Below are 13,974 nucleotides of genomic sequence, written 5' to 3'. Positions count from 1 at the left end.
ATCTAATAATTGCTAAAAGTTGTTTTTTGATACTGCCTTATGTGATGCCAAGTTTGAATCCACTTCCTCCAGATGGTTCTTTGACTAAGGGCGTAACCATGTGAGGTCGGGGGGGAAGAAATGTCAATTACGACCTCCCTGGCTTCCAGAAATACATATGCAGTGGTGGAGGTCGTTCACCTTGACCCAGAGACAACACAAGGGATACCTCAAATACATTTGTTTTTAGGCCTTTGGGTCACCTTGACCCTGAAATAACACAAGGGATAAAAGAGAATCATTAATCATTATTAGAATCAAACAACTGTATGTATGTTTATGAGATTTCTGCCTGTATATTAAGTACACTTTAACTTTGTTTTATTACCTTCATGTTGACAGTATTCTTTATATTCACATATCAGGAGTAAATAGTGGTCATGAACCTGACATGCCTCTTTCTAGGCTCAGTAACCCGGGTACAACAAAAATGTGTATATCATTTGAAGAAGTGAGAAATCAAAGAAAAACACATGTAGACAACAGAAGTACGTTATTAATAGAGCAGGTGCCACTGACACACTTCCTGAGGCATTTGTGTCTTTAAATACACAGACAGATTAAAGCTGTAATTGAAAATTCTCACTAAAATAATCAAAATCAAGGGCTTAAAAATGTGGTGCCTTGTTATAGCGTTCCCAGTCTGTGATGTGCATCAACCGTCTCCCAGGATCCATCATCGGCCCTGAAGGCTTCATTTAATCTCGCCTTTTTCCTGCCTAATGGGAGATAATACAAGAGCGCTCCCTGATGAATCAATATGCAACAGCAGCTTTAGTCTGATAATTAATACCAGTGTCGGGAATAGATTTGTGATTTGGCAGGGCAGGTCTCATATCACTCCTCTCTTTGATTGAACTAATCGCATTCTTTTTTCTCTCAATGGCGCTAATTCTTTGAGGAAAAGCTTGTTATCTCATTAAAGGCCTCGCGATGGGATTTGATGGCAACCTGACATCTGTATTCAATTCGCCCAGAATGAGTCCTGACACACATTTGACGAAGAAACAGAGAAGAAAAGAGATTAATCGTTTGTGCCAAATATTACAGAAGAAGGGAGAGAATGAGGAGAAAGGTGGATTATGGTGTGACAGTGCTGGGGTCTGGAAGAAAACCTGGAGAGCGTACGAGGAACATTTTCCACAAAAGGGGGGAACTGCTGCACCTTTGGAGATAAAGTGTGAACGAGGGGTGGATCGACAGCCACAGAACTTCCCACCCCGCCCTTCGCCTTGTGCTGCACACACTCCATTTTAACCCCACCTCTCTGCACCGCCGCCCTCGTCATAAGCTGCGGCGGTTACTGATAATTCCCTTGGTGTGAAAAAAGAAACTAAGATGAAAGCGTTCATGGATGAAAGAAAGTTGGATTTAATCTTTCGTGCCCGGCTCTAGTTCAGAGCTTCAGACTCATAGACGAGGTTGAGCGGTAAAATGGTAACAGACGTAATCCCATTTGGAGCCTCGAGGCACCAGGTGAGCCAGGGGTCGTGTTCCGTGGATGCTCACCTTCACTGACACTCACTTCCCTTACATGGCCTCCATTTAATATCATTGCATTCCACAGTTTTCAAGCATGGTTTGGTATACATTTGTGACTGGTGGACATTTCCAAAGTGGATACATTTGACCAATATATTTACTGGAATAAAACTAGAAACACTTAGATTTCTACATGACATCTTGAAAAAAACTTGAAAAAAAGAATTAGCCACAATTTTTTTTTTTTACCATGTCATGTCTGGGGCTCTGTAAATTTCAGATGATACAATTTCAGATAAGCTAAAGTGTGTTTTTTTATTGTTTTCTTTTGTTTTATTTTGCAACTTTTCATGGGTTTCTGTGTAAAACAGATTACCAATCATATTAACCGATCGAGCATGTACAGTTTAACCAATGAGGTTTCAGCTAACACAAGCAAAACCAGACTGACAGTCAACTGATTACACTCCGAAGACATCTGACTGGTCAAAAGGTTTCCTCTTGAATTGTTGGAACAAAAACCTGAACCCGGCCCTTGAGAATCGAGTTTGCCCACCTCTGCCCTAAAGCAACACAGGATTTTTCTTGGTGGTATTAACGGAAGTAATATGATTTAAATTCAATAAATGACAGTAAAATAATAGACAAATTACATAAAATCACATATAAATAATGAATAATTAATACAAATAAAATAAAGCAAAATAAATTACATTGATTGTTGTGCATCGACTGGCTGATTTATGATCAATGCCAGGCATGAGGAAGTAAAGGGAAGAGACCAGCATTTTAAAGTTGATCTCTGCTCTTTTTATCCAATCAAATGTTTCCACTAGTGTGGCCGGAGTTTATCAGCCATTGTATCAACGATCAACAGAGCAGTGATGCTACAGTGTGACCCCCATGAATATACCCGCAGCGCCCTCTGTTGTCTTAAAGAGCTGTGTGCAATATTGTACATAATATCCCTGAAGTTATTTAAATTGTATATTATCCTCGAAATTCTTAGTATAGATCATTAAAACACAAACATGATGTAATCTAGTGAATATAAAGGAATGGCAGGAAATGGAAGTGACTTGAAAGAATACTGAAGGGTTCAGAATTACCTCTCTCTCTTTCCTGTCACTTCTTTTTGCCTTTTTCCAATTATCACGCCCTCCTCCTCCTCTTAACCCCCCTTCCCACATCATGTTTACGATTAGAGAAATCATTTTCTGTTTGTTTGTCTGTTACATCAGCAGTTTGTTCATTTCTCAGACGCAACTGTTCGGTTTGCTTCAGTCTTTCAGCCCGTCAGCCTCAGCCCAACACTGACCTCCTGTGGCAGGATAGTGGTACTGCAATGACTTTACCGTCAGACAATGGATTGTGACAGTTTAATTTATTACCATCTTCATCCCACTGACCCAACGTTTCAATGCTTCAACCTGATGACAGAGAAGAGCGGTCAGACTCAATCTCATCACTTCCTCTCGTCCTCTCTCTCTCACACACACACACACCTATCCTTCCACTTTAGTCATGGTCAATCCGTCTCTCATAATAACTACAGAGGAGTCATCATGGCTGCAGTTAAGTGGATTAGAAAAAATGATTAATAAAGACTTCAAACTTCAAATTAAGTCTTTCCAATCATCCTTCCACGTGAAGGTTCCCATTGGACAGAGCCACAGACGAGGGTCAAAGGTGAAATATGGGGAAGATTAGTTGTTAAAATTTAATTTGTGCAATTACAAAATGAGCTTGAAAGGACTATAATGGATCACATTGGTTTTCACACACTGTAATAAGACAGTGGATGTATTAAACAGATCACCTATAAGATAAATCTCATATATAAAGGAAAAAAATGGTCTGGAAAAGTGCTATATAAATACAAATTACTTACTCACTTACTCATATACTGTACAAATTCAATTTACATTCACACTTGCTCAGGACTAATGACACAGATTTGTATCTGCTTGGTAAAGGTAACAGTTATCAATAGAAATGTTTGATTTTTTTGTAGTTCAAATCTTAAGAGTGTTTTAATAAAAAAATATTTGAATTACTTAAACCATGTTAATGCAAGGAATAACTAGAGAATATAACCAAAGCAAAATATTAAACGTAAAATAACTGGAAGCTATGAAAAGAATCGGCCAAGTGGCCGTTTTACCTTAAAAATAATTTGTTTTTAGAAGCAGCCACCAGATTATCAAGTCTTTTTCAATGCGCAGACTAGTTCCTCTTCGCCTCCTGTTTGATATTTGCTTCTCACCATGTGCAGTGGTTTTTTAACATACAGTATGTAGGTGATACGTTTGCATGCATTTGTTGATTAAAGCAGGATGGTGTCAACACCAATTCTAGTCCTGCTCGAAGTTTCTGCCTTCTAAAAGGAAGGTATTCCTTGCCACAATCTGACAGTGATTAATTTGTTAATTCACTGGGATCCTTTTTTCTGTTCTTCCATATATTCTTGAAAATATACATTATATATATTTCTCTGAGAAAGTGTCTCAAGAAAACTTTGCTATGATATTGTTTGATTCTTTTATACCATACTCCCTCCGAAAATATCCTATATTGTATTTACAACATTGGTAAGAAAAGATTCTGATTCTGATTTGACACTTTCAATTAAATAAAATTGATTTGAATCGAAACTGTCTTTGTTGTGTATTCACCCTTTGGACCTTCTTTACATGAATGTATCTAAACTGGATTTTTATTTAGTTTAAGCACAAATGGACATTTCATCAACACATTGATTTGATTATATTTTATGTAAAGTAAATTCCGATACCAGGTCTACATTATTTTATGTAGCTACCACGCTATTAAGTATTAATTAATCAATCAATTTTAGAGGTTTTTGTTGGCTTTGTGTACATACGTATGAGTCCTGGAAAAGGCCGTTTTCTCACTCAAAAATGTTCAAATTACAGGTGAATTGGGAACACATTGTTTGTGTGGCGAGTAACTGCAAATGTAGGTTCATGTTAGCAGTTGATGAGATCCAGAACTCTTGAGAAATAGATCAAATGAATACGGAGAGAGGGCACACTTCAGGTTCAGGTGGTCATAATGTTGTGGCAGTTCTAGTCGCTGTAACACATGCCGCATCACAAGTCTGTTTCCATCACTGGCAGTTGTTGAATGTGCTTCATCTGGTTCGACTCTGCAGGCGGCATGGAACGAGAGACCAGCAGCAGGATGAGTCCGGCCAGCAGACAGAAGAATATGGACACAGGTGCGAGCAGGAACGATGGACCATGCTGGACGCTGAGGTGAAAGGAGGGACAGTTGGACTTCCTCTGTTGTAGGGCAAACTGCTCTAGAACGTCCAGAACCTCCGTCCACATAAGATACATGACCAGCACCGCCAGAAGACTGACGCCTGAGGACAGAGTAAAGTCCAGACATATCTGAAGTTACATTGTTGACAACATAGAAAACAAAAATGAAGTCTGCACGTCAATAAAAAAACAAAAGCAAATAAATACTAAATATGTATATCAGGCCGGCTATTGCATTCAAAGCATTGCATTGATTGCACAGTATGTTCCAGATAAACTTAAATTTGAAAAAATTTAAAACATAAAAGTATGAGGACTATTCTTTATGTTTTAATACTTTCAAATAATTAAATATATCTAAACATGTGAATATAAAATAACTACAGAATAATATTATCTTAGCTTACTTAAAAAGGGTAATCAAACATTGCTCAACAAAATGACCTCCTTTACCTCCAAAGATCTGCAGACCTCCAGCCACATTGTAGAGCCTGTAATTGGTCTGTGAACTGGCACATATGATGCAGAACCAGCCAATCAAAATAGCCGAAACTGCAGACACCAGAAAGATGCTCCAGAAAGTTCTGAAAACTAAAGAAATGTGACGATGCAGCGTTGAGTGAAACTTTGCAACTCGCAACACTAACCTATGGCGGATGGAGGTTCGTAGGCCGGGTGACTTTGGGGTCCCACCAACTTTGGCTCACTGTGGGGGAAAGGGAAGAGGAAGGCCATCTGGCAGAGCTTCAGAGGTGGAGGGTTCGCTGAAGGAAATGTTGCAAATTCTTTCAAATATTCCCAGATGATTATTATGAGAAACACTAAATGACGTCTTACTAATCCACAGATCCCAGATGGATGGATGAGGAGAGGCGGAGGAGTAAGAGCAGCGCCAAAGAAGACCCTCGTGAAATACTCTCACACCGGTCACCACCTTGAAAATATCACACTTCAGATAGACTTTGAATTTACCTGGCAAGTTTAATGTTTGTAGTCTGGATGAAGGGCAAGGATTGTGCTTGGATTGGTCACGAAAGTGCTATTATCTTGTCCTCACCCAAAATTAAACTCCTCAAACTGCTTCTTTTTTTTGGTCTCACTATCTTTCCACTTATAAAGTTCAAAATAAAGATTTACAATCTCTAAAATGGAAAGTAAATAGAATCAATGGTACCTGGTTTGAATCATCTCTCCCTCTTTTATCACCCTCTCCTCTGCCTGGGTCGGCCTGGAGGCAGGTCTCTGTGGCCAGCAGCCAGTACTCAGTCCCGCAGCACAGCAGCATGGACAGGAAGCCCACCGCTCCAAAGAACAACCCCAGAAAGAGCAGCACCTTCACTCTGTCGAGCGGCGACATCTCTTCTTCTCACAAGCACGAGCGAACATCCATGTTGCTGTTATTGTGCGCAGCGTGGAAATAAACGCAGGCGTCACGTCTCTGCCAGGATTCAGTTACGTCTACTTAAAAATAGCTCCTCTAAAAGCAGAAGCGATGGAAAGAAAGCAATCACAACTGTAGAAACAGCTTTGTGGCATTTATTGGAATGCCAGCGAGTGATTTGGTACAGCACAAGGTTTTTCCAGAGGAACACCATCATCACAATTAGAAAAAAAAGGACAAATGTGAGAAGTTCTAAGCCTGAAAAATATATTAAAAAAACATGAAATATTGAGATGAAAATATTTATTCCTGGGAGGAAACCTTTGAAAGGATCGATTAGCAATCATGATTGTGGCCGTTATTGATGATTAAAAGGTGGTCAATTAAAAAGTTCAGAACATAATCCAGAGAAACGCATCATAATACCACGGCAAGACCCCACCCACACATTTATAGCCGAGTTCTATACACGATAACCCTGTGAGAAAGATTAGGAGCAAAGAAACCAGGCACGCAGAGACCTCTTATTATTACTGTTATCATTACTATTAGCAACCTATTAACCGCAGAGTAAACAAGTTTCTTTGATGTTTGAAGATCCTTTGGGATGAGACACCTCCGACCTCTGGACCGCGAGGATATTGCCCTTTCTTTATTTTGGTCCGCCATCAAGCTGTGGACGGCGCTGTCGGAGCATCTGGTCAAAGGCTTGTGGTGACTCCACAGAGGTGTTCCGCTGCGTCCTCGCATGGCTGGAGCTCCAATAGTCTAAGACATGACGCCAAATACAGGGTTGTGGCGGCAGATGCTGGGCCCGATCTCCTCGTAGTCTTTCTTAGTGTGGCACACTTGGTAGAACTCAGGCTGTGAAGGGAGAACAGTGCTTACCTAAGAGTTGACTTTGACTTTAGTCCACTTAGAAAAACCTTTAAGACACTTACGGTTGATGCTAACATTGACCCTCCGAACCATACGGCGTATCTCTGCATGTGATGTGTGATGACCTGCACATCGATGGGCTTTGGCTACAGAGACATAAACAAAAGAGCATGCCGTATTTTTTAATACAATAGTGAAACACTATTTAACTGCAAAACAATTCAACAATTCATATACAGCCAACAATAAACTCTCTGGTTTTCGCCGCCCTCCAGCAGAGTGCGCCATTGTTCCTCACCTTGAGCTTGCCGCCACTCAGCTCCTCACTGATCTTCAGTCGAGCGTCCACAGTTCTCTTCAGGTCTCTCTGCATTCGTCGTCCAAAGTCCCTGAACATGGTGGAGCCTCCAGACAACACGATGTTCTGAGACAGTCAACAACAAGATGTCAACAAAAACACATTAACTCTGTATTTTACCTTGTGACTCGTTGTGTTGACACTCGAGTTTAGCAATTAGGTTCAATTCATAAATGAACTGAATGTTTTTGCTGTGATTATTAGCTAGTTATCAAAACTACACAACAGGTGTTTGTGTTCATCTTCAGGCAGACATGTTCCCCCGTTAGCACACTACATGCTACACTAAAAACTCATGTGTTGCTGTAACACTCAAAGATTGACTTCGTTTGTCACTGGATGTAAAACATCTAAGCAGCTGATGTAAGTAAGTAAGTAAGTAATATTTATTTATATAGCGCTTTTCCAGACCAGGGTCACAAAGCGCTAAAACAAACAAAACAATACTCAAAAAAGTATATACACTTTAAAGATCAAGATAATACTGAGAACAACACAGGAGTTCCAGAAAATCAAGGAAAAGCCTGAACAAATAGAAACGTCTTAAGATGTTTCTTAAAGGAGTCAGTAGACTCCATCAAGCGCAAAGAGAGAGGAAGATCGTTCCAAAGCTTAGGAGCAACAGCCTGAAAAGATTTCTCTCCTCTGGTCCTGAACCGTGTGCGAGGAACCATCAGTAGATTCTGATCCACAGACCTCAGAGCCCGAGCTGGGGTGTAAGACTGGATCAGATCAGTGATGTAAGGAGGAGCCTGACAATGAATAGTTCTGAAAGTAAGAACCAGAATTTTAAAGTTGATCCTGAAAGAAACTGGAAGCCAGTGAAGAGTTTTAAGGATCGGAGAAATGTGAGTTCTTCTACTTGAGCGAAGACTTGTTTTATGTGAGAAACAAAAACACTTCTGAGGGAGAAGGCTTGAGAAAAAATGCTATAAAAATTTCTGGATGCGTGTGATTTTCTGAGGTTTTACACCTTTGTTCTCAAACACCTCAGATTTCAGCTGCAGGAAACTCATCCCCTCTTTCTTATTTTAAGTTTACTCCTTGCTTCCTAACAGGTCTAAATCGTCTGTATATCTTAATGTGTCAGATTTCGCTCGAGTTCACCTTGTAGAGTGGCCGTCTGACATCAATAGGACAGTTCTGGATAACATCGTCCACTACTTCGGAGATCGGCTGGGTGAAGTCTGGGTTGGCAAACTAGAATGAATGATAGAAACAATGTTAAACAACCAGATGCTGACACAGCATTTAACAAAACGATACGCATTTAAGGCATCTCTAACCTCAGGATGGAAGAAGATTTCAGGCCCCAGAAAGCGCTCGTAGCCAACATCAATGTTGAATTCCTTCTTTGAAATGGAGTTAACGCCGGTGTACTGCTTGATCCACTTAGATCCGTCTGTGTCATATTTGTTGAACTCCTTCACCAGGTCAGGGCAGACGTAACTGAACCGCTCCTGAAGAAAAAAATCATCATCAATTCAACAACTATAGGGTGGACATAAAGAAAAATATAAATAAATGTACATATATTCATGCCAAGTAGAAATTAAGTTTTAGCTGTACTTAGCACGATCACATTTTGAAATTGCTCGTATAAATTATGACACTAGAATGACACAAGGCGCAGCAAAGTAAACACTGGTTTTATCCTGAAGTAAAAAACATTCCTGTTGAATCACTTATGAAGAATATTGAAATCAAAAGGTAAATAGAAGATTAAGGAGAACCAAGAAATCATAAAACCCACCTTGACAGCTTTTGCCGTCTCCAGAGACTGTTCGGGAGGGATCCCGACTTCTCGTTCTCTCAGCAGCTGCTGGATAAAGTATGTGATGTCTCGGCCAGCGATGGGGATGTGTTTGATGCAACTACCGATGACGTATCCTTCAGCCTGAAACACAACAGCAAATTATTTTCTATTCAAGTTGTAGCCAAGACAGAACACCTTCACAAATAGTCAAACTTGATCTTGTGCTCGAACAGACACATTGGTTAACAGTTTTATTAAACCATCAGACTCTTCTAACCAATATCTTTGTGGCGTTAGGGAGAATCAGGTAATTTACTGCAGGATGACAATGGAAACTATGGAACACATGTTCATAAATAGCAAAAAAGAAGAGCTTAAAACTAAAGTTTAAGTGCCATTTTTACACTGCATGGAAGTCTTTTTGCACCACATGCTATGGGCTGTTGAGAGTCACGTCCACTGCCTGTAATGTGTCAGGTAGAGAAGGGACATTCCCATTAGCAGTGTTGGAAAACAGGCGAGAGTGGAGTGTACAAGATAATGAAGGTCTCAAAAATTCTCGGCACGACTACAGGAGCAATAGACTATAGGATACAAAGTGTTCATGCAACTATGCAGGCACAGGATCTCCACTCCAAATACTGCTTTAACAAAAAAAACCCTGAAGGAATGTTTGCACATGCAATGTGCCTTTGTTAAATGTTGACTAGTGGGATTAAGATAAAGAGCATTAGCAGATGATGAAAAATAAGCATATGAAAGAAGATTGGGGTTTCGTCAATTCCTAGACCAGGGCAAGGAATCCGGACAGCAATGAGTTCAATGTTTTAAGTTTGGGACATAGTGGAATAATCACAGTTTACTTTAACACACAACCCTTTTTACTGGTAAGGTAAGGTAAAACTTTATTGATCCCTCAGGAGGTCTCCTTCGGGAAATTGTTTAATTTTTATTGGTAAGAAGAACCAATTGAGTTGAAGCAAGTTACAAATATCCGATTTGAAGATACTATGTATGTTTAACATTTACTGTTGTGTTGGTGAAAAACTAACTTTTTTCTAACTTTAAAAAAAACTGTCTTTTGTTTTTCCTCTGCTACACCAAGTTTGTGGTTTGTTACCGTTTCTGCATTCTTGGGCAGGTGAACAGGCTGCAAAGAAGTTACAATAACCTGTGCTTTGTCACCACTAAACAAGATGAAAACACATTAGAAAATGTAGAGCCAGCCTTTTTCTTACCCACAGCTACACTAAGGGCACAGAGTGACCCCAAAAAGCTTCCAGCAGTTTTGTGCTTGCATCAGAAGAAAAAAATATATTTTACAATAAACTGTATATTATCAATTGAAAATGTATTTCATGTATAAAGACTGTATTTGTTTTAGTTGGCACGTGATGATGTAAATAAAACAACTATAGAAATCAAACATCACAATTGGATTCCGTACTGCCATTAAAAAATCTGTTTGAAATACCAGAAGACCAAAACTGAAAAAGGAACCGAACATAAAAATAATCTCACCACTGGGATGACGTGTGTGACTCCATCTCCACTGTCAATAACAGTTCCCGTCAGAGTTCGCTCCCCCACTTGTCTGGATGTCCAGGAGGCAGCCAGCGCCAGAACAGCCTGAATACAAAGATATAAATCAAATATGAGAAAAAGATATTGTGGTGAAATTTCTTCAACACAAAACATAATGAATTATAAATATCTTTGACAGCAGAACAATAAATCAGATGTTATAACTTAATCCTGTGGTTTTTTTTGTCTATAAACTTTATTCTTGTCTGTTCGACCTTTGTATGATTTATCAAAAATCAGCCTTGGTCAAGGCTGCTCTTTGTCCCAATTCTGTTCATAGCTTTTATGGACAGAATTTCTTGTGCAGCCAAGGCGTTGAGGAGCTCCAGTGTTGACCTTGGGACTAGGTCACTGCTGTAGGTCTCATCAGACAGGTGACCTTCAGCTCTCGCTGGAAGGGTTTGTAACGTGTGTGAAACGACAGGGATGAGAATCAGCACCTCAAAATCAAAGTCCATGGTTCTCAGTCGGAACAAGGTGGGGAGCCATCTCCGGGTTAGGGATGAGATCCTGCCCTGATTGGAGGATTTTAGGTATCTTGGGGTCTTGTTCACTGTATACCGGTCAATCTAAGTCCCTACCCTCATCTATGGTCACGAACGAAGGGTAGTCACCAAAATAACAAGCTCACAAGTACAAGCAGCCAAAATTAGTTTTATCCATAGGGTGGCTGGCTTCTCCCTTAGAGATAGGGTGAGAAGAAAGGTCATCAGGGAGAGGCTTGGAGTAGAACCGTTGGTCCATGGCGTTGAGAGGGATCAGTTGAGATGGCTTGGGCACCTGATTAGAATGCCTTCAGGACGCCTTGCTTGTGAGGTGTTCCGGGCAGAGGTAGGAGACCACAGGGCAGACCCAAGATGCACTGGAGAGACTATGTCTACCAACTGGTTTTGGAATGCCTTGTGGTTCCCCGGGAAGAGCTGGACAATGTACATAGGGCGAGGAAAGTCTGGGCCTCCCTGCTAAAGATGCTCTCCCGCAACCCAAACCCAGATTGGCAGAGGACAACGAAATGAAAATGAAACATTGTAAGGATGATTGAGCAATTTACCTGTACAGCAATGTAGAGACCTGGAACGTTGAAGGACTCAAACATGATCTCTGCAGTGTACTCTCTGTTCTCGGGTGTGTTTAGAGGGGGTTCCGTCTGTGGAAACACGAAAGAACAGGTCTTTACAATGAAAGACTGCCTACAGTCATAACACAAACATCAACCTACTAAAATGCATGTCTAATCGTACCAAGAGGAAATAATGATCTTCAGGTTCTGCCCGCAGATACTTGAAGATGACCTGCTCCATGAACCTCTCCATTAGGTCCCAGTCTTCAACAATCCCATGACGAATAGGCCACTGAAACAGAAGAAAACAGGTGTTAAAAATAACTCAAATGATTGCGAGATTTATGAATGTTTGTATAAATGATGTGTCTAATCACCTTTGTTGCATATGACGGTTTGTCGATGGCTTCGTCTCCGATATAAAAATCCAGATCGTCCACCCCCTTCATCATCCTACGTTGAGCCTGATCTCCAACTTTTGCAGATTCTTTGATAGCAATACCTGCAAAGGAAAAGGAACATGAAATAATCTCAGATAACTTGAGTTTCACTTTACTTAAAACAACTACTCCATGAATGTTGGCCTTGTTGGAGTTAAAGCTAAGGTTAATAAGACTATAGAAAGTCAGGCATAATACTCTGAATACTACAGCCATCAGGTACACACGTAATACTTACATGACGGAATGATGAACTGGGGTTCTGTGTTTCCTGCATAGCCAAGTTTGGTGTACCTAATACAAAACAAAATGACTTTAATAAAGGAACTTCTGACATTTAGATGGCGAATTCATTATTTAGGACATTGTGGTTTCTGCCTTGAATCCAGGAAGTAACATTAGCATTCGTCGCTAGCAGGGCAATGTGATGTAATAAAGCATTTGATAATGAAAAACTAGACAGTCCTTGCCAACACTAGCACTATTTTACAACGCGTGACTCATAGATGATGCCTGGAAAAAATGTCTCTGCGTCGTATTGACAGCAGGGCGTTAGCTGCAACTTTGACAGTCGCTCAATGAAAACCAGGCTAAAGCTAGCTAGCCCAACATTTTCCCTGCTCACCCTGTGCCACAGTCGACAACACACGCCGGTAGCCGGCTAGCCATGGTGATCCGTTTCTTTAATGCGGCCAATAGACGTTTTAAGATGAATCGTTGGACAGAAATCCGATGGGAAAAGATTCCAGGAGACGTTTCCTCAGTCAGCAGCCAGAGCACGGACAGGAGCGCTTCCGGGTTCGCCTCCACTGTTTTCGAGCAGATATTCCCAAACTGGGAATTCGACAAAACGTGTCCTCTAGTGGATTAACTTGGGAACTGCACAATAATGAATAATATAACATAATTGTTAAATGCACAATAATGAATGTAACATAAAATGTTGTTTGTCATTGACCTTTAAAACGGCTAACAATATTTTACCAGTTTTATTTAAACAATACCACATTTTACTATCGTTACATTTTCTTTCTGTATTTCTTAAGATGACTTCAGAACATTGAATAAATGCTAAACTACCCATTACTACATCTAATTGCATTCATTGGCACGAGTGTCTGTCTATAGTTTAAGCAAAGCATATCAACATTTGTTTTAATATTGTTTCTTTCATTATTTAACACACTAAAGTAGATTTTTGAAGAATGGAAGACTTAATAATTTTACTAATGATTATTATAAATCTCTGATGTGATTTAACTTTAAATAATACCATGACCTCTTTATCCCTTGCTTTTATTATTTCAGTATTAAAAGCAAGGTGTTCTTCTCACGTTAAGTGTTTGATTGGTGAGCACCTGTAGAATGAAGCACTCATCTGTTTCTATATTTTTGTTACAGTTGATTTCTAATTGTATGAGGCTAATCCGCTAATCATTTATATACTGTATATATATATATACAGTGTATATATATAAAATAAACAATATTGGACCTTCCTAGAATATAATAAGAAAGTCAAAGTATAATGGACTAAAATGCCAGATTTTATAATACTGTAATAAGGTGAGCTCAACACAGTCTTTGGGCCAAGTCTCAATTTGTGTTTCAAAATTCATTCACAATCTTATTCTGCTTTTATTTTGAAGGGTTTGCTCAACTGCTGTGGTAATATACATTAATTAAGATTTTTAAGAAACTTGAACAA

The 13,974-nt window shown here is 39.8% G+C and overlaps 2 protein-coding genes across 2 annotated transcripts; both read right to left on the bottom strand.

Annotated features, from left to right (window-relative positions):
• Window positions 1–4,209: 4,209 nt before the first annotated feature.
• Window positions 4,210–6,165, bottom strand: LOC148080354 (transmembrane protein 182-like). Its single transcript, XM_087792659.1, has 5 exons — window positions 5,983–6,165; window positions 5,646–5,742; window positions 5,456–5,572; window positions 5,262–5,399; window positions 4,210–4,909 (listed from the first exon to the last, which is right to left on the bottom strand). The coding sequence occupies exons 1-5, from the start codon at window positions 6,163–6,165 to the stop codon at window positions 4,635–4,637; spliced, it is 810 nt and encodes a 269-aa protein (XP_087648785.1). The 3' UTR covers window positions 4,210–4,634.
• A 157-nt stretch (window positions 6,166–6,322) lies between these two features.
• Window positions 6,323–13,076, bottom strand: LOC148080353 (actin-related protein 3). The gene is made up of 12 exons (XM_087792024.1): window positions 12,892–13,076; window positions 12,505–12,560; window positions 12,204–12,328; window positions 12,008–12,118; window positions 11,818–11,913; window positions 10,704–10,811; window positions 9,180–9,323; window positions 8,713–8,886; window positions 8,534–8,626; window positions 7,367–7,492; window positions 7,131–7,214; window positions 6,323–7,053 (listed from the first exon to the last, which is right to left on the bottom strand). Exons 1-12 carry the CDS (start codon window positions 12,933–12,935, stop codon window positions 6,958–6,960), a joined length of 1,257 nt encoding a protein of 418 aa, XP_087648150.1. The 5' UTR covers window positions 12,936–13,076; the 3' UTR covers window positions 6,323–6,957.
• Window positions 13,077–13,974: the final 898 nt, after the last annotated feature.

This window comes from Callionymus lyra, chromosome 5 (genome assembly GCF_982586985.1).
Source record: "Callionymus lyra chromosome 5, fCalLyr1.hap1.1, whole genome shotgun sequence".
Lineage (NCBI taxonomy): Eukaryota > Metazoa > Chordata > Actinopteri > Syngnathiformes > Callionymidae > Callionymus > Callionymus lyra.
The sequence above is the reverse complement of the archived record's forward strand: the minus strand, read 5'-3'. Positions and strand labels throughout refer to the sequence as shown.